Source organism: Onychomys torridus, chromosome 20 (assembly GCF_903995425.1).
Source record: "Onychomys torridus chromosome 20, mOncTor1.1, whole genome shotgun sequence".
In the NCBI taxonomy this organism is placed as follows: domain Eukaryota; kingdom Metazoa; phylum Chordata; class Mammalia; order Rodentia; family Cricetidae; genus Onychomys; species Onychomys torridus.
The window spans coordinates 46,934,310-46,962,246 of NC_050462.1; the positions used below are offsets into that span (position 1 = coordinate 46,934,310).

General features: G+C 49.6%; 3 protein-coding genes across 12 annotated transcripts in view; 1 reads left to right on the plus strand and 2 right to left on the minus strand.

The window, feature by feature from the left end:
* Nucleotides 1-149: 149 nt before the first annotated feature.
* Nucleotides 150-5,741, minus strand: Slc39a5 (solute carrier family 39 member 5). 7 transcript variants are annotated; one of them, XM_036169896.1, is made up of 11 exons: nt 5,569-5,741; nt 4,198-4,550; nt 3,598-3,781; nt 2,713-2,875; nt 2,371-2,540; nt 1,984-2,124; nt 1,522-1,615; nt 1,274-1,435; nt 1,050-1,130; nt 729-919; nt 150-409 (listed from the first exon to the last, which is right to left on the minus strand). In XM_036169896.1, exons 2-11 carry the CDS (start codon nt 4,479-4,481, stop codon nt 266-268), a joined length of 1,614 nt encoding a protein of 537 aa, XP_036025789.1. In that variant the 5' UTR covers nt 4,482-4,550; nt 5,569-5,741; the 3' UTR covers nt 150-265. The 7 variants fall into 7 exon arrangements, with proteins under 7 accessions (XP_036025789.1, XP_036025788.1, XP_036025787.1 ...); XM_036169895.1 differs by having other exon boundaries at nt 4,198-5,251; XM_036169894.1 differs by having other exon boundaries at nt 4,198-5,280.
* A 52-nt stretch (nt 5,742-5,793) lies between these two features.
* On the minus strand, nt 5,794-15,684 carry Nabp2 (nucleic acid binding protein 2). 3 transcript variants are annotated; one of them, XM_036169897.1, is made up of 8 exons: nt 15,569-15,684; nt 14,686-14,755; nt 13,574-13,675; nt 12,990-13,128; nt 12,813-12,884; nt 12,390-12,471; nt 12,237-12,300; nt 5,794-6,320 (listed from the first exon to the last, which is right to left on the minus strand). In XM_036169897.1, exons 2-8 carry the CDS (start codon nt 14,687-14,689, stop codon nt 6,121-6,123), a joined length of 663 nt encoding a protein of 220 aa, XP_036025790.1. In that variant the 5' UTR covers nt 14,690-14,755; nt 15,569-15,684; the 3' UTR covers nt 5,794-6,120. The 3 variants fall into 3 exon arrangements, with proteins under 3 accessions (XP_036025790.1, XP_036025792.1, XP_036025791.1); XM_036169899.1 differs by lacking the exons at nt 14,686-14,755; nt 15,569-15,684 and adding an exon at nt 14,058-14,179; XM_036169898.1 differs by lacking the exons at nt 14,686-14,755; nt 15,569-15,684 and adding an exon at nt 13,749-14,012.
* An 87-nt stretch (nt 15,685-15,771) lies between these two features.
* The window catches only part of Rnf41 (ring finger protein 41), a 29,996-nt gene continuing 17,830 nt past the window's right edge, over nt 15,772-27,937 (plus strand). Inside the window, exons 1-2 of one of the 2 annotated variants that reach the window (XM_036169900.1) lie at nt 15,772-15,949; nt 20,270-20,452. The gene's annotated coding sequence lies outside the window, so the exon portion shown is untranslated. Of the gene's footprint in view, nt 15,950-18,846; nt 18,880-20,269; nt 20,453-27,937 lie in introns of those variants that run through there. The other variant, XM_036169901.1, reaches the window with a different exon arrangement.

Here is a 27,937-nt window from a genome sequence, read left to right on the forward strand (position 1 = left end):
GCTTGGGCTAAAGCACATGCTATCCCTGAAGACTGACGTACCCCACACCTCCAGGCCCCACTCTTGTCCTCCCCGACCTGCTGAGCCCTCCCACCACACCCTGGTTTTCTATGCTGTTTTGGTGCAAGTACAACTGTCGTAGCCATGGCTTTGGGATGGGTTCTGTTTATTAAAATCCTGTTGCTCCTACTGGCCCTGTGTCCCGCCTCCGTTCCTGTGGTTGGGGGGAAGGAAGGGCAGCCTGGATCCTTTGCCACTGGCCCCATCAGCCATCAGGAACCATGGGCAGTAGCTGTTCCTCCAGCAGGGCTATAGTAAACATGAGGCTGCCCCCCAGCAGCAGCCCCAGCCCCTGCAGGAGCACGTGGAGCACAGGCAGGGGCTCAGGAGGACGGAGCAGGGCGGGTAGCTGGAAGGGAAGAGACTGTCAGGACTCCGCTCTTAACAGGACCTACTGGTTTGCTCACTGTCTACACCCTGCTAGCCTGCAACACTGTGTAGACCAAGCTGACCTCGAACTCGCTGCCTCCTGAGTGATGGGATTAAAGGTATATGCCACCAAGCCTGCCCCATCCTATGCCCCCCACCTTTGGATGTGTTTTTCTGGTGGGGCCATGAGCCAGTACTCTCCAGCCCTGGAGGTGGAGGTGGATGGACTGGCACTAACCCTCTCCTCCACACCCAGCTGCCCACTGTCCTTGAATTGTCTGTTCTACCCCACACCTCACCATATCCACAAGGGCCACATAGAGGAAGACCCCAGCAGTGACTCCAAACACCCAGGGAGTGAGGGGGGCAGGGCCCAGGCTGAGCCCCACCCCGAGGGCTGCACCCCCCAGTCCCAGGGCTCCAGAAACGAGACTCAGCAGGAGCAGCCTCCGGAAGGACAGCCCTGCCTGAAGCAACATTGCAAAGTCACCTGTCGGGGGAACACAGGACGTGAGTCAGAGCTGCCCCTCCCTCACGCTTGTCCACCAACCACCAACCTCCGAGTTCTGCTCTGCGGGTCTCCTTTCTGGAGCCCAGCTACCCACTTGTGCCGTTCCTACCCAGTTCATGGGGCAGCTCATGGCAGAAGACCGCGAGGGTGGTGCTGAGGCCGCTGGAGAAGCCGTCGGAGAAGGCAGCGCCTGAATCAAAGGTGCTCTTGAGGAAGTCTGCTCTCTGAGCTCCCTCTGGCTCTCCCCCACCTTTCCCGGTCGCCCACCCGCCGCTCTCCTGTCCCTGCTGGTTCAGGGCCCTGCCTCCCACCTCGGCTCCCGTAGCCTCAAACCTAATGCAAGCCCATCAGTGAGGTTGTGCAGGCCATCTCCCAGGAGGACCATCCATGCGATACTGCTACCATCCTGGTGCTCATGACTGTGGCCTCGGTGCCCAGGAGGGACTGGAGCTGGTGGGGACTGACTGTTCTCCCTCTGGCCCTGAACCTCTGGCTCTGCGGTAAGAAGGACCAGGACAAATGTTAGTAACTGCAAACAGGAGCTACAGGCTGGTAGTGTGCTCATTGTCTCTCCTAGTCACCTGAAGCTGCCTGTAGCGGCCGAAGGACCATCCCACTGCCATCCTCAGGGTCAGGGTTTGGTTCTCCAAGGTCCCTTTTGTTCTTGCAGCATCTCTGAAATGGGAGGGCATCCCTCCTGGTGGAGGAGGCAGCAGGGCCAGGGGCTAAGGGGAGAGCGGGCCAGCGACTGGGAAAGTGAACACCTGGTTCCACGTCTAACACCTGGAGAATGTTTTTCCACCTACACCCTTTGCCAGGTTGGCATCCCCCTCTGTTTAATGTTGATATGAACTGCGGAAAAGAAGCCATTTGGCCAGAAGTCTTGCGTCTGTGCTAAGAGGTGCCCATACCCACTCAGTGGCGGACAGATCCTGTGCAATTGGCCAAGCCGCCAGGGTCCAGAAGCACACGCTGCCCCTCACCTCCTGGCTTGGCTAGGACTCTGGGTTTGGCAGAAGAAGGAAAGGAAGAACATCACTCACTGGCCTGAGCCCTCTGGGCCGCACAAGCCTCAGCACGTTCTCTAGTACGAAGAGCAGGAAGAGACCACCAAGCACTGACAGCCCCGGCCCCAGATCCTCCTCTGGATGCTCACTAGGTCCTGTGTGCTGCCCTCCTCGTGCCTGTCAGAAAGGAGATCAGGGCAGACCCTGGAAACCCCTACACTCGATAGCATCCCCTTCTCCCAGGGAAGGGTAGCGAGCTTTTACTCATACATCCCAGTAGAAGGCAGTTACGGCTGAAGCCAGGGGTGAGGGGTTAGGATGTGGGAGCTGAAAGAAAGGGCCACGGGTCCTGTGCCTAGGAGCACATGGATCCACGGAGGCTAGCTGCCACGGGTCAGGGTATGGAGATGGAGTTTCACATACATGTGGCAGCAGGTGTAGCAATGCATCGCCACAGAGAGTACCCACGGCCAGGGCCCCCAGGAAGCCCAGCACCGGCCGCAATTGACGAGGACCCAGGAGCTTCAGCAGGAGCAGTGAGAGGGGGGCAGGTAGGCTGAGCAACAGGACCGCCAGGGCACTGTGGAACAGCGCTGGGAAGGAAGAATGGGGGCAAATGTTAGGCCAGGGCCGGCCCAGAGGCACGATGTGGGCAGAGATACACTAAAGGGAAGTTGGACCCCAGTGAGCCGCCTGCCTTAGTTAGCAAGGGACCCACTCCCTACCAGGACACAGGGTGTTGCCCACTCTTCTCAATTCACTGACCGGACAGTACATCTCCTGGAGGTGCTGGAGCAGGGGTTTTGATGCAAACACGGCTGTCGATCTGGTAAAGCAGGGCTGGGCAGAGCAGAGCAAACTGACGAGGGGTCAGAGGAGCAACAGGATTCAGGCCAAAATTGACCAGCAGCTGGGAACCATTTAGACACTGGGATTGAGGAGAGGACCGTGCATTAGGGGGTCACAGTGAACTACAGCCCAGATCCTGACACGTGTTCTTCAATAGAGCCAGGTTCTCTCACGACACCCTTGGCTCACACCAGCATGTGCATTAGAGAAGGGGAATAAGGGAACTTAATAATTAATGTATGTTAGTCACTGGTGAGTATTCAATCCCATGTAAGTGTTGAACATAAGTTTCTCAGTTTTCTAGCGAGTTCTGTTGTCATGGCCCCCTCATGCCCTGGTAATTCCCTTGCATTCATGACGGAGCCAGAATCCTAACAGGAAAAGCAACCTGACATCCTAGCCATCTTTAGTCAACACCCCTGTTGTGTGTTGATCCAGCCTAGGCCGGAATGCTTCTTTTGATGGGGCATGCCAACTGATCTGAGTCTGGCAGCTTTGTCTGCCTTCTTGTGTATGTGGAACAAGGAAAAAATTAACTGTTTTTCTAAATAGACACAGCCCGTCATCTCCAGGACACCTCCCCACATAACCATCCTACCCCGAGATACTTCTTTGGAGTGTGTGTTTGCTAAGTGTGGCCCTTGAATTTGGTCAGCCTGCACTAAAGTCAAAGGAGATACCTTTCACTATTAGAATAACATATCCTAATACTGAGTAACTATTCAACTACTGACTCTTCAAATACTTCAGGCCACCTAGTCCCATGGCTCCTGCTCCCTCTCTAGCAACCATCAGACTTACATCTTCATTTAGATGGTCAGCCAACGAATGGTCCAGCAGCAGAAGCCTGTGGAAGAGGTCTAGGCCTGAGGGCCCTGGCTCACTGGGCAGGTGAGGGGCCCTTGATTCCTCCAGGTCACCCCAGCCTGGAGGACCCAGAGGCATTCCTGCCCAGACATCCACACTCAGCTCTGGTTCTTGCAGCCTAGATGGATTAAGAGTCAGACTCAAGTTCCCAGGCACCCGCCCTGAGAGCTTTTATGAAGGAGGGACAGCCACAGTCAGTCAGTCACAGGAGACTCTGAGAGCTATCATTTGTGGGAGAGCCTAGAATGGGTAGCTGGGGGTCCGCGGGGAGAAGCCAGAAGGGCTCCACATTGGGCACCAGGTCAGTCTGGAGACATGCTCGTCAAGAGCAGGGACTTTAAGGCCCTAAGGGTCTGGAGGGGAGAATTAAAAGGCAGTAGAGGTGAGACCTTTAAGGATGCTGAGCAGCTGGGGGGTAGGAGGAGCTGTAATTTGGGGGGTCCATCTCAGGAAGCTAGCATAGCACTAGACAGAGAGAAGGCGCGGAGTGGAGCTGGGAGATGCAGCTTTGGGGCTTGGGAGAGAGATTAATACCTGTGTGTGAAGTTGTCGCCACTTGGGGCTGCAGCCCGCCCAGTAGGAGGCTCATGGTGTCCTAGGCGAAGCCCCTGAACTCGACCCAGCCCTAGGCTGTGGAGAAGCCGAGCCAGACCCCCTGCGGTCAGTGTCCCATTCTCTCCATACAGGCCAAACAGCTGGGCCAGGTAGTGGTTCTGTTCCTGTTCAGCTGGGCCCAGGCTGGGGACTGAGCCTCCCACCCAGCCCAAGACCACCCCCATGCACAGGCCAGCCAACAGATGGTGCACTGGGGGCCCCATCACTGGGGTATGGGTTCGAGGCTCTGGTTCTGACTCCTAGTTCCCTTGGAACATCCTGAGGATTGTGTCCTAGAACAAGGAGGAGGGTGTCAGGGTCAGGTCAGGGTTTCTGCTCTTCAGCTCAGGGCTGGGGAAAATGGTCATAGGCACTTGATGGGGCTTCGTCAGTAACCTCTGCAGGTCCCTCTGACCCGACCCTCGGCCTTCTGCAGCAGCCTCCTGACCCAGAGTTCTCCCTACATCTGGTCCAGAGTTGGCCAACATCTCAGGTCCCCGAGACCCACCTCTCACTTTGCCCACCTCCCTGTTCCTCCTCAATATGCAGGGCCTCACCCCTACTGGCAATGGGAGAGCTGTGGCCGCAGGTCCCTGGAAGGACCTTACGAGATTCCTGAGTCAGGAGTTCAGCCTTCAGATGCAACAGCAGCCACGTTTCATACAGGGCTGAAATGGATAGGTTCCCCCTTCCCAGCTGCTTTGGGGCGGAGTCAGGGGTGGGGCAAGTGTGGGAAGGTTCATATAGGAGTTAATGGTTCACTGGTCGCTAGGATGGGGGGTTCAAAAGTCAGTCTGTACTGGGCCCTGACTGGGGAGGGGCCACCCTCTGCCCTGAGGAAGCCACATGGTTAAAAACACGGGTTCTCAGTTTTTTCCTCTTAAATATTTTATAACCCGTCCAGTACCACCCGAGCCTTCTGAGTATACCCCTCCCCACGTACCTTACATCTGGTACTGAGCTTCATTTGTTTTCAACCCCATCCCCACATTCCCTGGAAAGTTGAACCAAGGTGTCCCTAAACTGGGGGGGCAGGCGAAGAGGCAGATAAGTAGCAATCCCAGATGCATTCAGGGGAGAAACTGTTCTTAGCAATTCCCCACCCTGGGAAGCATCAGAGAGGGCAAGTCCCCACTCCAGCAAGCATTAACTGTCAGCACTCACGACTCTATAATCAAAGAACAAGAAAGGGGGGCCCTGCTGAGGAAAAGCAGCCAGAACAGGGCTCCCCTCTGACATCTGACCTGGCTTAAGATCAGGGGATCAAAGTCTGATCAGAGTGATTGGTCCAGGGGTTGGGGTTGGCATTACCTGACCGCAGGCCCGGAGACAGACAGGACACCCAGAGAAGGGGCATCCGGCCTTCTTGTGGCAGGCAAGGCTGGACAAGGGTCACCTGCAGGGAGCGGGGGAGGGGAGGAACACTACCTTAAAGGGGCAGGCTTGCTTTGCCCAAGGCCTCCTTGGCGGGGCACTACACTCCCTAAGTGCACACCTGCTAACCGCTTTTCCTATGAAAAACAGAGGAGTCCAGAACATAGCGGGCACATTTATTAGGAAGGAGGGGTTTCAGTTAGACCCTCAAATCCCCCCCCCCCCACACACAAACAGACTGTCTTTTCAAGAGGAAGGAGGGCAGGCAGAGGGCCCTGGATCCCAGAGGACAGGCAGCATCAGCAGGACAAGGGGCATGAGCTTAGGGTGGATAAGGCCACTGCTCACCCCTCCAGGGAAATTTAATAGCTAAAATACAGCTACTCCATCCTCCAATCTCAAAGCCAGCAGCCCAGTAGAAGACGGTCTTGATCTCTGGCAGAGACACCTGGGTCATGGTTGTAGTGGAAGGAGAGGACTCATTTCTTGCTATCTCTTGCTGCTCCTGCGGGTTTCTTTGCCGTTGCTGACAGGGTTGCTGGAGGGGCCAGGAGGGCCGGAAGGTGTGTGGTTGGGCTGGCTTCGAGTGATTCGGGTGCTGGGAGGATGTGAGGGGGTGTGAGAGGGATGGGGGCCGCCACCAGGACCCGGTTGGGCGCTCAGTCCATTCCCGTTCTGGCTTTCGGAGGCTGATTGCAGAAGGAACACAGAATTGGTTAAGGTAAGCGTGCATCCTCGAGGCCTTCTTCCATGCTGTCACCGTGCACAACTGCACGGATGCTGACCATGTATAGAAAGACTATGTATGTGTTGCGGCTATGGATGGGGCTCTAGCCTTGATCATTTTAACTGTCACTTGACACAACCCAGAGTCTCCTGGGAAGAGTCCATGAGGGACTGTCTGCATTGGATGGTCTGTGGGCGTGTATATAGGGGGTTGTAATTAGTTTTGTGGGAAGATCCAGCCCACTGTAGGTGGCACCATTTCCCAGGTAGGCAGTCCTGAATAGAGTGAAAAAGCTATGAAATACATGTAAGAATGGATTGGTAATGTCGGAAGTGGCTACATGAACCTTGGTATAATGTATTTCCCTTATGTATCTCTGTATCATTGGGAATCAGACCTAGAATTAGTTGTTGGGTTTCAGGCTCAGACCTCTGAAAAAATGTCCTAAGGCCCAAGATGATTGTAAAACTGGAGAAGATGGGAAGGCCTGAAGTTTCTGTTTAAATGAAAAGATGAGGCTGGGTCTATCATGTGGGGTGTCTTATCATGTGGGGTGTCTTGGGTCAGGTACCCAGCACCATGATAAAATAAAATAAATCTTGGGATTGGATCCCTCTACCACTGGGCCACTTAGATATTCATCACCTCACATATATTTTGGTGTGTGTGTGGGGGGGGGTGTAGGTGTGTGTGTGTGTGTGTACATGCACACAACCTTCGGGAGTCTACCATGTGGGTGTTCTGGGGATTGAACTCAGGTTGTCAGGCTTGATGTACCTCCTGAACCATCTTGCTGATCCCTACACCCATATATTTTAGACATTTTAATGGAACCACGAATGTGATGAGATGTAACTGTATACTATCACAATCCCTACCCCTACCACAGAGTATTGTAATCATTACTCCTACAGAGGCTACAAGCCCCCAAAGGCAGGCACCGTGCTTTATTCCTTGACAATAGTAGGTGCTGTGTAAAGGAAGACAGAGGACTATCTCTGAGTGACATAGGAACAGTAGGTTGCTGGCTCTCAAACTGCATCCTTACTTAACCCTGTGTTCTACTGGACGGAGACAGCTGTAGCCCAAACTGAAAGGAAAGGTCCTGTCCTTAGTTCACAGATAAACGTAAATATATAGAACTTAATGTTAAGATTTTATGCTATACATTAAATAAAAAACAAAAATGGGCTCTTGGGAGCCATGGAGATAGCTCAGGAGTGAGGAGCACTGGCTGCTCTTGCAGAGAGGACCCAGGTTCAGTTCCCAACACCCACATGGCTCAAACATCTATAACACCAGTTCCACGGGCTCCAGCTCCCTCTTCTGGCCACTGTGGGCTTCGGGGAAGCACATGATGCACAGACATGCACATAAGCAAGAAACCTACACACAGAAAAATAAATAAATCTTTTTTTAAATTAAGCTTTCATAACTGGGGGCTAGGGGTGTAGATCATACTAGAGTGCTTGCCTTGTGTGATGGTGTCTTATGATTGCTAACTTGACAACCTAGAATCACCCAGGGAGATGGGAAGAGGCAAGAAGGACCGTCTATGGCCTGTGGGTGTGTCTATGGGAGATTGTAATTAACTTAATGATGTGGGAAGACCCAGCCCCCTGTGGGTGGTGCTGTTTTAAGAGTGGAGAGACTGAGCTGAGCACAAACAGGAAAGCAAGCATGAATTCACTTCCTTTGCTCCTGACCATGCACATAATGTGACATAAAGCTCTGTGCAGCTTTGGAGCCTGTCCTGGATCTCGCTCTGTATGTAGACCAGGCTGGCCTTGAGCTGGTACCATTCACTGTAGTGATGGACTACGTGTAACCTGGGACTGTGAACTAGACAGACCATTCCTTCCTGCACTGCTTGCCGTCAGGATAACTAGGATGCCTGGTGCACTACACTGGGCATGGCGGCACACACCTGGAGAACTAGAGGCAGGAAGATGAGGAGTTCTAGGTCTTTACCTAGCACTCAACCTGGGCTACATGAGACCTTTCTTAAAACAGCCACCATAGACTTTTAATCCCAGCACTCGGGAGGCAGAGCCAGCCGGATCTCTAAGTTTGAGGTTAGATTGGTCTACAGAGGGAGATCCAGGACAGGCTCCAAAGCTACACAGAGACACCCAGCCACCACCACCACTACAATACGCTTGTGAGGCTGACAAGATGGCTCGGCAGTTAAGGACACTGGTGTCTCGAGTTCGCTCCCAGGAACCCACGTGGTGGAAGGAGAGCTGTCCCGTGACGTCCACATGCCTACTGTGACGTTCACATGCCCACCGTGGCACATGAGTGCTCCTTCCCAAACTAAGTGAATGAACATAGGAAAATATACACAATAAAAAGATTTCAAAGCAGAGAAGCAAAACCAAGAAAGACATCTCTTATCTCTAGTGGCCGATGAGAAGGTGAATAAATGCTTGGCAAATGAATTTTTGGAGCATTTGGTCTTAGGTACACCTTTTCTTTCCTTTCTTTTGGAGACAGGGTCTTGCTACAGAGACCAGGCTGGCCTGGAACTCATTCTGTAGAGCTCAGAACGTCCTCAGAGCTTCTAGTTACCCCCTTGCCTCTGCTTCTCAAGTGCTAGACAGCAATCATGCCTGGCTCTTGGCTGTATCCTATTAGAAATATTTTTGTAGCTAGACATGGTGGTAACACACATATAGTCCAGCACTTGGAAGGCGGAGGCAGAAAAGCAGAGATTCCAGGCCATGTTTGGCTACAGAGTAAGTTTGAGGCCAGCCTTACACAAAACATTCTCTTAAAAAAAAAAAAAAAAAAATATAAGGGCTGGAGAGATGGCTCAGAGGTTAAGAGCACTGACTGCTCTTCCAGAGGTCCTGAGTTCAATTCCCAGCAACCACATGGTGGCTCACAACCATCTGTAATGAGATCTGGTGCCCTCTTCTGGCCTGCAGAAATACATGCTGTATACATGATAAATAAATAAATCTTTAAAAATAGAGTCATGCAAAAGTAATATTCTATTTTATTTTCAATTTCTCCTTCAATTTTTTTTTTTTTTTTAAAGACAAGATTTCTCTCTGTAGCCTTAGCTGGCCTGGAACTAGCTTTATAGACCAGGCTGGCCTCGAACTTGGAGATCTACCTGCCTCTGCCTCCTGAGTGCTGGGATTAAAGGTATGAGCCACCACCCCTGGCCTTCTATTGTTTTTTATCTTGGGGACTGAACCCAAGGCCTTGGCACTGAACTACCTTCAGTTCCAACATATTTCTTCCTTTTTTTTTTTTTTTTTTTAATTTTTCGAGACAGGGTTTCTCTGTGTAGCTTTGGCACCTTTCCTGGATCTCACTCTGTAGACCAGGCTGGCCTTGAACTCACAGTTTCACCTGGCTCTGCCTCCCGAGTGCTGGGATTAAAGGCATGTACCACCACTGCCCAGCTTCTTTCTTTCTTATTTACTTATTTATTTGAGGCAGGGACTCCTTGACTGGCCTGATACTTGCTATGTAGTTCAGGCTAGCCACCAACATAGAAAGATCCCTCCCACTTCAGCCTCCCAAGTGTGAAGGTTATAGGCAAGTGGTGTCATACCCAGCAGTAAGTCATTCTTCTCTTTCTTTCTATTTATTTTTGTTTTATGTAAGAGTATTTTGCATATGTGTGTGTGTGTGGGTGTGTGTGTGTGTGTGTGTGCGCGCGCGCGCACCATATTGCCTGACCATTTGTGAGGCCAAAAAAGGCACTGGATCCTCTGGAACTAGAGTTGCAGATTGTCTTGGGTTCCATGAGGGTGCTGGGAACCAACCAAACCAGGCCCTCTACACAAGCAGCCAGTGGTCTAAACTGCCAAGCCATCTCTCCAGCCCTTAAGTCATTTCAACTAAAAACACAGATGCTCATTTTTATAGTGGACTTAAATGGTAACAATTTTTATATCACTGGAGGTTCTCCACAAATCCAGAACCAGTAGGAGATATATATATACAGTCATATATCATATGAGGGATTGTCTACATTGGTTGACCTGTGGGCCTGACTGCTGTGGACTGTAATTAAATTAATTATGTGGAAACACCCAGCCCACTGTGGGTGGCTCACTGTTTTCTGTTTTCTTTTCAGACAGACTCTATCTATGTAGTCCTGACCATCCTGGAACTCAGTAAGTAGACCAGGCTGGCCTCGAACTCACAGAGATCCGCCTGTCAGCGACTCCCAAGAAATGGGGTTCAAGGTGTGCACTGCTCTGCTGGGCGTGGGTGGCCCATTCTAAGAGTGGAGACACAGCGCTGAGCACAAGCATGAATTCATTCTCTTTGCTTGTGACTGTGGATATGTGACCATTAGTCTCAGCAAGGGACAGAGCATGTTGACCACAGAGGGCTTAGAATGGCTCAGTGGTTAAAAGCACTGCCTTCTCTTCCAGCTGACCCAGGCTTGGCTCCCACTATCTGCACTACAGCTAACCACCATCTGTAACTCCAGTTCCAGGGGATCTGTTACCCTCTTTTGGCCTCCTTGGGCACTGCATGCATGTAGTACAACATGCATGCATGTAGGTAAAACATAAAGTAAAAATAAATAGAAATATGGGTTTGTTTTTTTTTTTTCTTTCTTATTTTTTTGTTTTGTTCTGTTTTTCTGAGACAGGGTTTCTCAGCGTAGTCCTGGCTGTCCTGGAATTCGCTCTGTAGGCCAGGCTGACTATAACAAAATCAAAAAGAACTTCCCATTGCTTACTGATACTGCAGCCATAGCAGTGGCAGCAATAATGCAGCACTGATGTGTTTGTTGTGATGTGGGTGTAAGCCAGCCCACAGAGCTATGGACCTTAAAAGGCACAGCACACAATTATATACAGCATATCACTTTATAACCAATGACCACGTGATCACATGTCACCAGCTTAAGTACTTACAATTCTTTCTTTCTGTTTTGTTTGTTTGTTTGTTTGGGTTTTGGAGACAGGGTTTCTCTGTGTAGCTCTGGCTGTCCTGGAACTCGCTCTGTAGGCCAGGCTGGCCTCGAACCCCTGCCTCCCCAGTGGGAGGTTTGCCACCACACCCTGCTATACTGTATTTGCTATTACTATAATCTCAGAGCATAGCCCTTCTACGTCAAGGAGGGAATCAAAATCTGGTGTTGTCTTGTTGCTTGTTTGGGACGCGGTCTCACTTTAAACCCTAGACTGGAGAGGAAATTGTGACAATTCTTTTGCCTCATCTCCTCCCCAGTGCTGGGATGGTGGCTGTGAAAACTTAAATAACCATATAATGATATTTAAAATTGTAACATATGCCTTTAATCCCAGAACTAGTGAGTCCCATGCAGGGGGAAATCTCTTTGAGTTTGAGGCCAGCCTGGACTACAGAGTGAGACACTGTATCAAAAGAGAGAAAAAGAAAAAGGAAGGAAAAAGACAAGAAATTAAAAAACAAAAACAAAAACATAGGTCATGCCACATAGCTTAGGGGTGAAGTAGGTCACACAATGTGTGTGTGTGTATATATACATACATACATATATATGTGTGTGTGTGTGTGTGTGTGTGTGTTTATATGGACTTATTACAAGGAATTTACAAGAATATTTTAAATATGGTCCAGGTAAGCCTGTTTGCTCCTAACAGTCATTTGCCACTGTGAGAAAGTGTTCTCCTTTTGCTTTTTGACTGGTGGTAACAAAAGGGAAGCAGCTCTGTCAGTGGCTGGGACAGGTCTCCAAATCTTTCCACTACTGGGACTTGCAAAGGTACACAGATGAAGGGTACAGGGAGCGCTGGGTGGAGGAGACTATCCCGAGAGAAGACACACTTGGAAAAGGGACAAGGGAAAGGCATCTCTCCCGGCTGGGGAGAATGGGGACTTAAAGGGGCCGTGGAAGGGAAGAAATGGGTTTATTTACCTGGAGAGGCAGCAGGGGGTCCCGTGGTAGCTTGAGGGGCAGTGGGGCTGCTCTCATTCTGCACCTGAAGGCACAGATCACACACTCAGACCCTCCTCAACACCATGCTGCTTGGCTGGATCTGCCCATTTTCCTCCAGACCCAGGGACTCACCGATTTGTTGGGCGCCTGCTGAGTGTTATACTCTGGATTGGGCTCGCTGAAATTAGGAACTTCAGAATAAACCATGCAGAATCTGTAAGGAAAAAAACCGGGCTGGAGAGATGGCTCAGAGGTTAAGAGCGCTGCTTGCTCTTCCTAAAGGTCCTGAATTCAATTCCCAGCACCCACATGGTGGCTCACAACCCTCTGTAATGGGATCTGGTGCCCTCTTCTTGGCCTGTGGGGATATGTGCAAACAGGACACTGTACATAATAAATGAAATAAAATCTTTAAAAAAAAAAAAGCCAAAGCCTTGGACCCATCTTTTGGGCCACACACAAATCCCGCCAATGGGGTGTGGACTTCACAGGTAAACCCTAACTTGCCCACTTGGGTCGGCTCGTGCTTATCTCAGTTCTCAAGACAGAACTTACTCTCCGATCTTCTGCAGATCGCCCCCACGGCCAGTGTAGAGTGTCAGACAGCCTTTGAACACTGAAGCATACCTGTGGAGTATAGTGAGAACAAGCAGGATTCAGTCTTCAGAAACACTGCAGGGACTTTTAACCACACCCTTCAGCGGGTGCTGCTGGGAGCCCCGAGGTACGCACCCTTTGGTGAGTCGGATAATGTCCCCAGGCTGGATTAGGTTGCCCACGTCGTCCCACACTGAGATATTGACGCTGCCCGTTTTGTCTGCGACTTTGCAGGTGCGAACCTCATGTCCGTCCTTTGTCTTAGTCACTCGGCCTTTAAGGGAAGAAATACGTGGGGGTGGAATTAAAGTCATAAAAGTGTGTGTGGGGGGGTAGTGGTGAAAGCCTGGGTATTGGCTGAGTGAGGTAAAAGTGCAGAAGCTGAGCAAAGCTCATATCCCTCCTTGGGGGCAGGAGGTTATGGGTGGATGTGTGTGGGAGGGTGATAGGTGGAGGGTCCAGCACCATGGAGAGAGCCCTGAGTGGAAAAAGGCCCGCGTGGCTAGGGAGGCATTAGGCTTTCTAAAGTTCTATCTACTCTGTACCCACCGGCAGCTAGCTCCCTGTGCCCGCCGGACCGAGAGAGGGATTAGAGGGCCTTGGGGAGCCTTCTCCCAGTCCAGGCAGCAAGTCAAGAACGTAGGCGGTGGTCCCGTGTGCCCCCACGCTCCATGCTCCTCCCCCTTGCTCCCACGAGTCCACTGCGCATGCATAGCCACCTGTCTCCAGTACAATGAAGATAAGGTTCAGATTCTTGAGCCCGGGCTTGATATCCTTCACGAAGGTCTCTGTCGTCATGCTTCCCGATCCGCGGCACCCCGCTGGAAGTGGAAACGGGAGATGAAGAAGGCTCGAGGTTGGGAGCCTTCGCCCCCATGCTCCCGCTCGGCCTACCCACTACACCAGGCGGGGATCCGGCAGCCGTGGTCCCTCTCTAGCCCTCCTGGGAGGTTAGAAGCAAACTTCCCTGGGGAAGATCAGAACTTAGAGATCTCTGGATGGGACGCTTAGGGGCTGGGGAGAGCCCTCGGTCAGGATGCCTTCAAGCTCACGCTCCGAAGCAGGGAGGCCAAAGGAGTCTGGCAGGGAACCCGGTGCAGCGCCGGGGAACAGAACCTTACTCCTCGGCGGGTCTTCCTGAACCCGCGTCCCCACACCCAGAACTCGGCCCCTCCCTTCCCCCACGCGCAGCCCACCACCCACCCAGCCAGCAGGCGGGACTGCTGTGCACGCCGCCGAGCCACCCGCAGGGGGAGCCAGGGGGCTGGCTGCCGCCGGATGCTGCCGAGAGGAACGCGGGAGCGCACACATTCCCGGAAGTGTCCCCTGACCTCCTCCAGCCAATAGGGATCGAGCTGCTCTCAAGACGCCCCGCCTCCAGCCTGCGCCCATCCAATCAGGCCCCGGAATTCGCGCGCCGCGAACGGGGCGGTTTTAGGTTTTAAAGGAGCCCCGGCGGAGAAAGGTTCCGTAGGAGAAAAGATGGGCGGACCACCAGGGGGCGCCTCCGCTACCAAATCGTCCCTTCGGCTCAGAAGATGCACTTCAGGCACTCAAGATTTTTTTTTTTTTATTTTTGAGCTGAGGATCGAACCCAGGGCCCTGTGCTACCACTGAGCTAAATCCCCAACCCGATTCCCCCCCCCCCCTTTTCAAGTAGTTGCACAGTGGAAAAAAGGTCCAAGGGCTTTGGAATGCAGCGGACCAAAGTCTGAACCCCAGCCTGTCTCTTCGCCTCTTTTCTCAGCAATTAAACATATAAATTCCGTTTTACCCATGAAAATGGAAAGTTAGGTAAAAAAGCGATGCCTAGGACATGGCGGGAACTTACACATACAGGGTCTTCATCGTTAATACACTAAACAGTTGGGTCCAGGCCTCTGGAACAAGTGGCATTTATGCTACAGAAAGACAATAGGCAGACTCAGCCTCGTTTGGAAGAAGTGAAACCTGGGACATAAAAAGCAAGTCTCATTTGGTTCACAAGGCATATCTGGTTCTTGTTTTCTTTTCTCACTGGATCTTAAAGTCTCCTCGAGCATGAAACCACCCAGAACCTTGAGTTTTCCTTGGAGCAACTAGCTCCGTATTCTTATAAATAAGCCAGTTACATATGTACCGATGTGAATTTCCCTTTTAAAAAAGATAATATAACAAATACTATTTGACACCAGGTTAGCCTAAGAGGTCATGTAATTCATTTCTTGTCTTGCTTAATTCCCTACCTATCACAGAGCGCATCAAGCTCCACCGTGACCCTCGAAGCCCAGGTTCTCTTCCCACCCACACTCCCCCAACCACGGCGTTGCAACCTGAGGAAACCCAACCCTTCAGTGTTTCAGGGCACTCTTGAGTTTTTGAAGAGCCATGGTGGATACTTGAAGAGTGTGTGGCTGGGAGGCGGGCGACCCTTAGAACACCCTTGATCAAAGCTTTGCGGTGGGCCACTCCCTCCCTCTGCACCCCGCAGCCCTCTAAGTTAGCTGCCGCATCCGTTCCCAGGACTGTGAGTCACAAGGTCGGGAGGCTCCGGGATGCTGACCACAGCCCTGGAAACTGAGGGGCTGGCAGGACAGCAGGTCACGCCGGAAGACCAGCTGCCCCGAGGCGATCTCGCCCCAGCGTTGCATCCGTTCTAGCACCCGGAGACGTGCATTATGGAACACGAGCTGACTTTGAGGGCGGTGCACTCAGGGTGGCCCCGATCTTCACACCTGAAGAACACAGAGTCCTCCCTCCCAGGTGGCTACAAGGTCCCAGCAGGGGTCCTTAAAGACTTCCGGCCCAGAGCCGAGGCCTAGCTCGCCTGGGTCTCTTGCAGGCAGGCCGCTCACTAGGAACGTCCAGTGGCCACCGAGTTAAACAAAGAGGCGGGGCTTGGTGACGGGCTTCCGCCCCGTTGCGTAGCAGCAGTGGGCGTGGCCAAAGGGTTAGTCCAAGGCAACCAGGAGTGGTCGGAACCTTCTTCCCCATCCTTCCCTTCCCCTTCCCCTGCCAGGGAAGGCTGAGACCGGCACCCAGGCTACCCCGCGGCCTCCGTGGCCTCAGCTCCAGCCTGGCCCCGCGTCCTGAGAACCCAGGCCACGTCCCGGGCGGTGCGTAATGCGCCTGAGCGAGCTTGTAACCCAGGGTGTGGGAGGGGAGGGGAGCGGAGCGGAGGGGGCGAGGTCCCTCCCCGTGGATTGGCGCCCGGGTCGGAGGTGCTGGGGTCGAGAGGGAGGGTGGGGAAGAGGAGGAAGCTGGAGGAAGGGAGCTCTGCTGGAGGAGTCGGGAGGCGAGCTGGGGGCTCTGGAGCTTGGGAGGGTCCTTTGGAGCAGGGAAGCCTTGGGAGGTGCGGGAGTGGCCTTGGGCTGGCCTGAGGGCCCGGGAGGAGCAGACCGCTCGGGCTAGGGGACAACGTGGAGTTTAAATGGCAATGATTGACGGGCCTGCCGGCGGGCGAGGAAGAGAGCGTTCTGGGGGCTAGCCTTGGCAGGAACCACGGAACCCAAACCTCCGCCCTCCAAGCGCCATAGCTTGGCTTCTTTCCCATGCCTTGTCTTTGGCAGCCTTGTCTTTCTCTTTTATTCCTTCGCCGCTCCTCTCCCCTCCCCACCCCTCCGTGGAGTGGAGGACTCTTACATTCCTTACATCCTTGCCCCTGAATGATTTGCAGCCCCGCTCCCTCGCACGCATGGTCCATCCACTCACTTTATACACTGGGAAGCCCACCCCAGCCCAAGGAGGCAGAACAGAGCAGGGAACGGGAGAAAGCCGAAAACAAGAAGGACTGAGCCTGTTTTGGATCGGCACACACTTTTCCTAGTAAGAAACTAGCTTCATCTGAACTGGTAGCAAATGTGGCTGTTACCAAGGCCACTGTTCTCAGAGACTGACCTGTGAGAGTATTGGCAGGTACTTCTTATAACAATAGTTTTAGCTAATAACAGTGTTGCTGGCTGCTAGTATTTCCCCAAGAAAGAATGGGATTGGATAGTGATAAGGGAAGGTGAGGAGTGCATTAATATTGTTATGCTCTGTCTCCAGTAGACCCTGTGGCAGGGCCTGCTTCCCAGAAATTGAAAAGAAGGAACAAGCAATTTCAAACATTTCCCCTGGTCCCTGTGAATTTATTGTTCCAGTCTGTTGTTACAGCTAAGGGCAGTCTAGAATCCCCTTTCATATTGATTACCTCGTTTTATTTTAGGGATAATATGTAAGATAAGGCAAGTATCGTCTCTATCTGACAGTTGGAGAAACCCAAAACTAAAGTGTTACGAAGGCTTATTTGAAGTTGTCTGGTGGGTGGCAGAGCTAGGCCTGGAATAATCCAAGACCTGGCTCTCCTGCCTCTCTGCTTGGTTGACAACCCCAGGTCCAGTTTCCAAAGGGTTAATTTTCCCAGTGCAGGGAGCTTTTTTTGCTTCTGGGCCTGGAACTTGGCCCTAGGAGACTGAGCATTAGCTAATAGTTCCTTTTCCTGAAGCATTTTTTGAGGTACAGGGGCATGTGCCAGATTGTTAGGAAATACGGGGTGTTGTTCAAAGGAACGAAGTGTTCCTTCTTCTGTATTGTGTGTGTTTTCAGGAGACAAGTAGTAGAGAGGAACATCAGCTCGCTCTCTCCTCTTTGGACCACCAAGAAGAGAAAGTGCCAGGTTTTTACACCTTCATCTCTCCTTCACTTGAGAATACACACCGAATGTGCTGTGATGAGCAAACATAACCGTATTTGGGAGATGAAGACTTTGTACTCTGCATAAAGATCATCATCCTCTTTTATCCCAGCCTAGCCCTTGAACTGTTGAGACACACACATCATAATGATGCAAGTAGTTTGATTAGTGGGAGTTTGACCAGTATATCATCGAATCGAATTCTCAGGGACCTGGAACTTGAACTTGGTTCCATCTCTGTAGGCATGCCTCTAGTCAGCCCAGTTTTACTGCTCTAACCGACTAAGTTGCCCACCCTGGAACACCACCTCTACTTTCCCCTCCTTACCAGTTATTTGAGAAAGAGTCTCCTCTGTGGCTCCTGCTGACCATGGGTTTGCGTGGTCCTCCTGTCTCAGCCTCCCAGGTGTTGGGATTACAGGTGTGAGCTGCCATACCTGACTTTCTGTTTACAAGCACCATCCATTCCCTGTGCCCCCACCCCTTTTCTCCTTTTTTAAAGCCCGATTTCCGTCAGGCGTATTTCCCAATTTGTACCTGTAGTAGCATTCTTGGATGTCTCAGTCAAATAATAGTTTCTACAAGGAAGGTGGGACCTCCCTGGATGTTTTGGGGTTCGTTCTTTTTCTTCCTTTCTTTTCCTCCTTCCTTTTTTTCTTTCTTTTTTTTTGTTTTTTGAGACAGGGTTTCTCTGTTTAGCCCTGGCTATCTTAGAACTCACTCTGTAGACCAGGCCTAGCTCAAACTCACAGAAATCTTCCTGCCTCTACCTCCTGAGTGCTGGGATTAAAGGCGTGCACCACCACCGCCTGGCTGGGTTTTGAAATTTTTAATTTTTTTGAGACAGTGTCTCATATAGGCCAGCCTGCTGGCCTTGAACTCCTGATCCTCCTTCATTCAATCCCATATACTAGGATTGTAGGTGTGAACCAGCATTCCTGCTTTTTGCCTAATTTTAAGTCTTAAGACTGGATTTGAACACATTTTAGAAATAGACTTCTTGATTTATTGAGACAGGGTCTCTCTGTGTGAGCCAGGCTGACTTGAAACTCACTATCTTCTGACTCTTTCAAGCCCTGACATTACAGACACACACCATCATGTCCAGCTCAGATTTTTCCTATGGTACTGAGGATTGGGTCCCAGCGCCTTGTAAATGCCGGGCAGTGTAAATGCATCTCCAGACCAGGTTTTTTGTTTTTGTTTTTGTTTGAGACAAGGTTTGGCCATGGATTCTAGGCTGGTTTGGAGCTTGCTTGTATCTGGAACTGGCCTCGAACTCAGAATTCTCCTACTTCACCTACTGAGTGCTAGGATTACAGGCATGAGCTACCATGCATGGTCTCCGGAGTTCCTTTAACAGGAAATAATGTAAGTGAAAACACTTTGGAAACAGTAAAGGCTAATACAGGGAAAATATTATGGATTTGTATATTGTATGGCCACCAACTTGGAATTTGTGACATTACTTGTTATATGTGTGAATAAAGAAGCGTATATACAGGGCTGGAGAGATGGCTCAGTGGTTAAGAGCACTGACTGCTCTGCCACAGAACCAGGGTTTGATTCCAAACACCCATAAGGCAGTTCACAACTGTCTGTAACTTCAGTACCAGGGAATCAACTTGAGGCATCAGGCACAAATGTAGTACACAGACCTATATGCAGGCAGTTCACCCATGTACAGAAAATGAGATAAGAATAATTTTGTAAAATTAATGTGTGTATACATGTGTAGGTAGATTTTTTCTTTCCCACCAGCCAGTTTCCAAATAACCACACAGAGACTTAATATTAATTATAAATGCTTGGCCATAGCTCAGGCTTGTTTTTAGCTAGCTCTTATACTTAAATTAACCCATTTCTATTCATCTACGTGCTGCCCCAGGTTCATTTACCCATCTACTTCCTTCCCATAATGCTTACTCTGTGACTCATGGCATCTCCTCTGCCTCTCCCCATCGTTCTCTGCCCCAGAAGTCCTGCTTAGCCATTGGCCAATCAGCTTTTTAAACCAATCACAGTGACATATTCACACAGTGTAAAGGGATATTCCACATATATGTAAGTGTGTGCACAGACATTTTATTTTTGAGACAGGATCTCAGGTATCCCTTGAATTTTGATCTTCTTGCCTCTACCTCCAGGGCACTAGGATTATAGGCGTGTATAATCTTCCCCTCAGTTTATTTGGTGCTAGGATTAAATTCATAGTTTTGTGCACGATAGGCAAGCACTTGACCACGGAGCTACAGCCTCAGCTCTCCTTTTTCCTCTTCTGTATTTTTGTTTTTCTTTTTTTGGAGCTGAGGATCAAACCCAGGGCCTTGCACTTGCTAGGCAAGCACTCTACCACTGAGCTAAATCCCCAACCCTTTTTTTTTTGTTTTTCAAGACAGGGTTTCTCTCTGTAGTTTTGGTGCCTGTTGTGGATCTCATACCAGGCTGGCTTTGAACTCACAGAGATCCACCTGGCTCTGCCTCCGAGTGCTGGGATTAAAGGTGTGCACCACCACTGCCCGGCTCCTGTGTATCTTTTAACAAATCTTGTTTCCTGTAGCTTCCCATGTCCACCTTGGCCTTTTTCCTTCCCTCTGCCTGACAGATGCCCTCCCTGTTTGTAGGGGGATAGAAACCTGCAGTCCTGAAGGAGTTTCTCCTCTCCACCTGATGCCCTACCTTCCAGATCAAGCCTCCTTGGTCTTACTGTTGGAGGTAGTTCCCCTGACTGACATTTTTTCTTCCCTGTTCCTATTAATAGAGTGCTCCTGATTGTGACATCATACCCACCCCTTGGCCATGAAACTTGTCACTAGGAAGAAAGACTCAGCCGGAGAATAGCCAACAAGATGGGATACTTGGAGCATCTCCTGAGTGGCACTGAGTGGAGGCATCCAGGGGTCGGAACCTTGTAAACAGGGAGCCTGCCCCCACCACCTAGACGGTAAGCAGCCTGATTTGGAATCTCACTTCAGACTTGCCTCTTTTCTCTGGTAAAGGTTTCTCCTGACCTTGAAAACCTGGTTCCCTGAAGCTTTCTACAATTAATGCATGCTATCACTAATTTTGTTGATGGTAAGTTTTATTTGTTTGTTTATCTTGTACACTCACTGGATTATACCTTATACTGGATTATGACTTAGCTTCAAGACAGTGGTTACATTTTTTCTTTCTCCTACAAGTCTCTGTTGGCAAGAAGATTTTAGAGTTAGGATGAAAAGGAGATTTGGATCACCACCCAAATAGTGCTATGTGCTGGTGGAGGGCTAGGAGTCCCCGACTCTCTTTTGAAGCCTAGCAGGCCTTAAATTAGTCATTCAATGAGTTCTTCAAGAACTACAGGCCCTCTGAGTTCTTCAAGAATTTGAATTTAGGGCTGAAAAGATGGTTCAGTGCAAAAGAGCGCTTGCTGTGAAAACAACAAGACCCAAGTTCAAATCCCATCAGCCACGTAAAAGCCTGAAAACGAGTATTGGGGGTCAGAGACAAGCCGATCCCCTGAGTGACACCATCACACACGTGCCCATACACACGCATATTAAAAAAAGAGTTTCAAATGAAATGTACTAAAGAAACTCAACTTTAAAAAGCCTCTGGGCCAGGCGTACTGGCACACGCCTTTAACTCCAGCACTCGGGAGGCAGAGGCAGGTGGATTGCTGTGAATTCCAGGCCAGCCTGGTCTACATAGAGAGGTCCAGGTCAGCCAGGCCTACAGAGTGAGACCCTATCTCAAAACCAAAAGATCACCTGGACAGATAAATATCCTCTGGTAAATGGCAATTCTAGCATTCTGTGATTAAATAGCCCTTAGAAGCCAGGTAGCCTTGCTCCCCCATCTCAGGAGAGGTGGGGAACTGAGTTCTGAAGAGAGTTTCAGTTTACAGTTTCTCCTGCTAAAATAGGAAACCACTTCCTTTCAAGAGAGTTGCTGAGGAAGGAGGTTAGGTGATAGGAAACGTAAGTACCTCTTGTAATGTAATTGCCACTTAATATATCCATGTTTGTTTATATTTTATATTCTCAATCATAGAAATCAGAGCCTTTTGGAAATTACACAGCCAGGATGTTCCTGCCACACAGTGTAAGGATACTGAGCCCAGGATAGCACATTGGTCAGGGATAGCATTAGAGCTACGGCTCAGATTCAGAATTGGTGGTGGTGGTGGTGGTTGCTGTTTTAATTTATTTTATTATTATTAGTGTGTCTGTGCATGATGGGGTATTGGTGAAATTATTAAGGCCACTCCATGTAGTTAAAAGGGAGGTTTATTTTGTGGGGTAACTTACAAATGAAGGGGTAGGTTGCAGGGTCTGGCAAAGGTATAGCGTAGTCCGGCGGTGTTCTCTGGAGAACTCTGCTTGGTCTACCTCCTGCGTCCAGCGTCCCCGAACCAAGAGAGCGAGCCCTCCTCCCGATCCTTGGTCTTCAGCTCCCTCCTCAGCCCCGCCTTGTGGGCGTGACCATTACCGAAGCCTCAATGGGGGTTGGAACTTCCAGGCCAATGCTGGGATGGCTACCCACTACAATGGGGTTGGTGGCCTGTGCCTTGGCACACATGTGGAGGTCAGAGAACAGCTTTGTGGAATTGTTTTTGTCTTTCCACCTTTGTGTGGATTCCAGGGACTGAACTCAGGTTACCAGGGTTGTATGAAAGCACCTTGAGGTTGCTGAGCCACCTCCCCAGCCCCATCTTAAATGCCATAGTGGAGACGAAACCTAGGGCGAGCTAGGCGAGCAATCTGTCCCTGAGCTACATCTCCAGCCCTGAGCAGCTTTGTTTTCTATTCTTGAATCAGGCTCCTTCATTCCATAAAATAAGTGTCCTGGCGGGTGAGCACAAGAGATTGACTTTGAGCAGCTGAGGGATACAAATGAAATAGAGACTGGCTATTTTAAACCGATTGGTTAACACGGGTTATTTCGAGTTATTTTGTAGGTAAGGTAAGGACTAGTGCAAGGGGACGCCACGTCCTTCTAGATTTATTCGTTGGAGACAGGGAGATAGGATGGCATGTTCTAGGGCACCTGTGAGGTCTTTCACCAGTTAAACTTCCTACGACCTGTCTGTCTCCTTAGGCTAGGGCAGGTTTTGGAACCATTCCTTTTTGTAGTAACTGAGGCTGGGCTGTAATGGGTGGAGGAGAGGGTGCAGAAGAGACCACATCACTTGCCCTTATCCACTTGTCAAGGGTGGTGGCAGCATGCCCATTCACCTTAAAATATAAATCAGGAGTTAAAATAGCTCCTCTAATGCTTGTCTTAGCATGTGTGCGTGCATGTGCATGCTTTACATATCTGGAAATAGATTTAAGACCTCTAAATAGCTGGGCATGGTGGCATACACCTATGTCTTGCTTCTTTCTTTTTCTGTTTGAGACAGGGTTTCTCTGTGTAACAACCCTAGCTGTCCTGGAACTCAGTTTGTAAACCAGGCTGACTTCAAATTGTCTGAGATCTGCCTGTATCTACCTCCCGAGTGCTGACATTAAAGGCCTGCGCAAACACCTTGAACCCCAGCACTTCAAAGGCAGAGGCAGGTGAATTTCTGTCAGTTTGAGACCAGCCTGGTCTGCTTACCCCCAGTGACTCTGGACTCATCTCAATCACTGCTGGTTTCTCTGTTCCAGCTGACCAACATCAATGGTCTCAGTAAAGCAAAGGTTTTACTTTAGTAGTTCTGGTCTTTTTTTTTTTTTTTAAGGTTTATTTTATTTATTATGTATACAGTGTTCTAACTGCACATATCCATGTGGGCTAGAAGAGGGCACCAGATCTCCTTACAGATGGTTGTGAACCACCATGTGGTTGCTGGGAATTGAACTCAGGACTTTTGGAAAAGCAAACAGTTCTCTTAACCTCTGAGCCATCTCTCCAGCCCCAGTTCTGGTCTTTTATTAATCACGGCTGATTCTTAAGCCCTAGCTAACCAGAAACACAGATTCTTTTTTTTGTTTTTTGTTTTTGTTTGTTTTGTTTTTTTGTTTTTTCAAGACAGGGTTTCTCTGTGTAGCTTTGCGCCTTTCCTGGAACTCGCTTTGGAGACCAGGCTGGCCTTAAACTCACAGAGATCTGCCTGCCTCTGCCTCCCAAGTGCTGGGATTAAAGGCGTTCGCCACCACCGCTCGGCAGAAACCCAGATTCTTAACTTAAAACATGCACTGACCCGTGACTCTCAGACTTCCCTCTGCAGATTCGCAAGCCTGGCCTACCCGTCTGCATTTTTCTTAGTATCCAAGCTCCCACAGAACAGATCACCAAGCTTTGAACACTCAGTGGCTTTTCTAGCCCAAAGCCCCAAAGTCTTTCCAGAATCCTCTCAAAAACAACATGGTCATATACCCCATAATCCTGGTACCTATTTCTTGGGTAGGATTACTATTGCTGTGATGAAACACCGTGACCAAAAGCAAGTTGGACTGGCCTGTACTTACATATCGCTGTTCATCACTTGAGGAAGTCAGGACAGGAACTCAAGCAGGGCAGGAACCTGGAGGCAGGAGCTGATTCAGAGGCCATGGAAAAGAGCTGCTTAATGGCTTGCTCATCATGGCTTGTACCGCCTGCTTTCTTATAGAACTCAGGACACTGGTCCAGGGAGGGTCCAGGGAGGGCCCTCCCCACATCAATCACTAATTAGGAAAATGCCTTACAGGCTTGCCTGCAGCCCAGTCTATGGAGACTGTTCTCAGTGAGGCCCCCTCCTCTCACATGACTCTAACTTGTGTCAAGTTGACATAAAACTGGCCAGCACATGTTTAAAAAAAGAAATAACCATGCCTGTGCTGCTTCAGGTTTTGTTGTTGTTGTTTTTCCCTTCTATGATGTAGCCCTGGCTGTCCTGGAACTCCTTATATACACCAAGCTGCTTTAGAACTCAGAAGATCCACCTCCCTCTGCCTCTGAGTGCTGGGATTAAATTGTGCACCCACATACCTGACTTTGCTGTTCCATTTTAGACCTAAGACCTTGAGCATTCAAGTGCTTTACCGCAGAGCTACATTCTAAACCCCACACCTGGCATCTCCACGGGGTGTTAGGACTGACTTTATAGGTTGGGACCACAAGGGGACTGCAAAGTCCTTAGAAGCTTACTGTTCCCATGGCTGTTTGTGTATAGACAGAGGACGTCCCATGCTATTTATTTAGAGGGCACGGGAGTCTCATGTAATTCGTGTTTTTAAGATGTTATTAGCTTACCCTTCCCTCCCTCCCTTTTTTAATTCCTTCTGTGCTAGGGCTTGAGCCCAGAACTTTACATGTACTAAGGCAGGTGTTCTACCATTGACCTACACTTTAGCCTAGCAGTGATTTAAAATGAAAATACAAAGCTGGGGGCTGGGAATGAAGCTTAGTTGCTAGAATACTTGCCCAGCAGGCACGATGCGCAGGTTTTGATCCAGACTTGGTGGTGCATGTCTGTAAGCTCAGCACAGGGGAGGGTAAGGCAGGAGTTCAGACAGGTCTCGCTCTGTAACCCAGGCTGGCCTCAGACTCACAGAGATCCTCCTACTTCTGCCTCTCAAGTGCCTGGATTAAAGGTGTGAGCAACCATGCTTGGCTTTCTTGATTAGCTGGAGGGAGCTCTTGCTATGTAGTCAGTCTGGCTGTCTTGGAATTTGTTATGTAGCCTAAATTAGCTCAAACTTGGAATCCTCCTACCTCTACCTCTCAAGTGCTAGTATTAGAGGCGTGAGCCACTCTGTGTTGCCACTTAAGAAAAGAGAAAGGGCGTGGGAGAGTCTGTGTGTAACCTCTTGATGCACAAGCAGTGAGTGTAAGGACTGGGCTTTAGCCAAGGAAAACTCTGGATGTCAACCTGTAGCCTCCTCTGCACACAGATGCACATGTAATTCCCATGCACACAGGCAAGCACACACAGACACAACACATATATACGTGGGAAAGAACAAGTAAGAAAGATAATCGTTAAGTAAATAAATACATCTTCAAATATGTAACACCTGAGCTAGAACATAATTCTAACATCTAGATTTCTCTTAAAACCATATTGATTTCTTATTACATTAAAAAAGTGTGTGTGGGGTTGGGGATTTAGCTCAGCGGTAGAGCGCTTGCCTAGCAAGCGCAAGGCCCTGGGTTCGATCCTCACTCAGCTCAAAAAAAAAAGAACAAAAAAAAACCCCAACTGTTTGTGTGTGGGGTGGGGTGGGGAAGGTGGGCATGTCCTCAGTATGTCATAGTGCATGTGTGAGGTCAGAGGGACAACTTGTAGAAATCAGTTTTGTCTCTTCACAGTGTGGGTTCCCAAGGATTAAACTCAGGTCATGAGGCCCGGCCTCGGATGCCTTTGTCCTCTGAACCCTCTCACCAGCCCTGTGCATGTTATTTTTAAAGGTTGTTTTTATAAAGATGGACCTGTAATGCACACACCATTTTTAACTTGTTTTTCACACTGTGAGGCGCGGTGGCATACTGGTTGGAAGGTCTGGCTCCAGAGCCGGTCTGCCTGGCTTTTATTGTGTCTGGTTTGACCACAGTTTGTCGGGTGATTCTGGACGGGCTTTTTAAGTTTTGTACCTCTGTTACTCATCATTAGAACGTGAATAATGATAGTGTCCACCTCATAGAGTTGTTCTAAGATTAGTTAATGGGCTAAAAGTGCTTAAGACTGTGACAGACACATAGTAAAGTTCAATGAATGTTGGCTTCATCATTCATCAGTATAAATAAAACATGATCATTCTGTGTTTGATCTCTGAGACCCTTCCCCTCCCCCAAACACAAACCCCCCCCCAAAAAAAATCCCAAAAAATTCCTACAAATGATTATTGTAGGAAAGATAGGGTAAAAAGCAATAAAACAAATGTCAGTGAAGTTTTTTTTTTTAGCATTTAAACTACTAGTGTGTGTGTGTGTGTGTGTGTGTGTGTGTGTGTGTACACACGTATGACATATATATTAAAGATTTATGTAATGTTGTATGTATGGGCTTTTTCCTGTGCGCTGTTGCACGCCCTGCCAGTGGAAGTCAGAAGAGAAGTGGAGTCACACAGGTGGGCAGCCGCTATGTGGGTGCTGGGGATAGAACTTGGGTCCTCTACAGGAGCAGCAAGTGGTCTAGACTACTGAGCCATGAGCCATCTCAACAGTAACCCCCGACACACACACACAGGAGTAACATTTTTTTAGATGTATTTTAATTAATTTTTAAAACTATTTAGATTTTTTACTTGTATGTGTATGTGTGTGTGCACAGGGCAGCATGCAGTTGCCCGTGGAGGCCGGTAGAGGCTGTGAGATCCCTGGTTCTGCAGTTACAGGCAGCTGTGAGCAGCAGCCTGCTGTCGGTCCTGGGAATCCGAGCTCTGGACCTCTATAAGAGCAAGATGAAATAGACACTGAGCCATCTCTCCAGTCCCAGATGTTCCATTTGTTTGTTGGCTTATTGTTACTATTTTTGAGATCAGCTGTCAACTATGTAGCCCTGGCTAGCCTGAAACTCACTGTAGATCCAAGCTGCTCTCAAACTCACAACGATCTGACTGTTGAGTGCAGGAATTGATTAAAGGCATATATCTCAGTCCCAGCCTTTTTTTTTTTTTCCCATTTCCTTTTTTTTTTTTTTTTTTAAGATTTATTTAACTTTATTTTATGTGTATTGGTGTGAGGGTGTCAGATCCCCTAGAACTGGAGTTACAGACAGCTGTGAGCTGCCATGTGGCTGCTGGGAATTGAACCTGGGTCCTCTGGAAGAGCATCCAGTGCTCTCAACCACTGAGCTATCTCTCTAGTCCCCCCCCCACCCTCGCCTCTGCCTTTTTTTTTTTTTTTTTTTTAAATTAGAGACCGTATCTCATGTGGTCCCGGCTGGCCTCAAGCTTGGTAGCTGAGAGTAACCTTGAACTTCTCATCTGGTTCCCACTACCCAAGTGCTAGGATTAGGTGTGTACCACCACAGCTGGTTTATGTGCTGTTGGGGATCAAACTTGGGGCTTGATGCATCCTGGTCAAGCACTCTGCCAACCGAACTTCATCCCTAGCCCTAAATACTGGACATTCTTTGAAGCAGGCTCTGACTCGATACCCTGGGCTTGCTTGGAATTCATGTCAGTCTTCTGCCTCAGCTTCCCAAATGCTGGATTATAAGGTGAGCCACCACTCTAGCTAGTAAAATTACAAGTCTTGGGGCTAGTGAAATGGCTCATTGTATAAAGGCACCTACCACTAAGCCGGACCACCTGAGTTCAAAACCAGGACCCACCTGGTGGGAGGACAGAACCGACTTCCACTTGTCCTTCGTCCTTTACATTCAAGCTATGGGGTGCATGTGCCTACAACCATACATGCACATACAAAAAATAAACAAAACAAAAACACTAGTTAAAGTCTTCCAAATCTGGGGCTGGTGAGATGGCTCCATCAGTAAGGTGCCCACCAGACAAGCGTGAGGACCTGAGTTCAGATC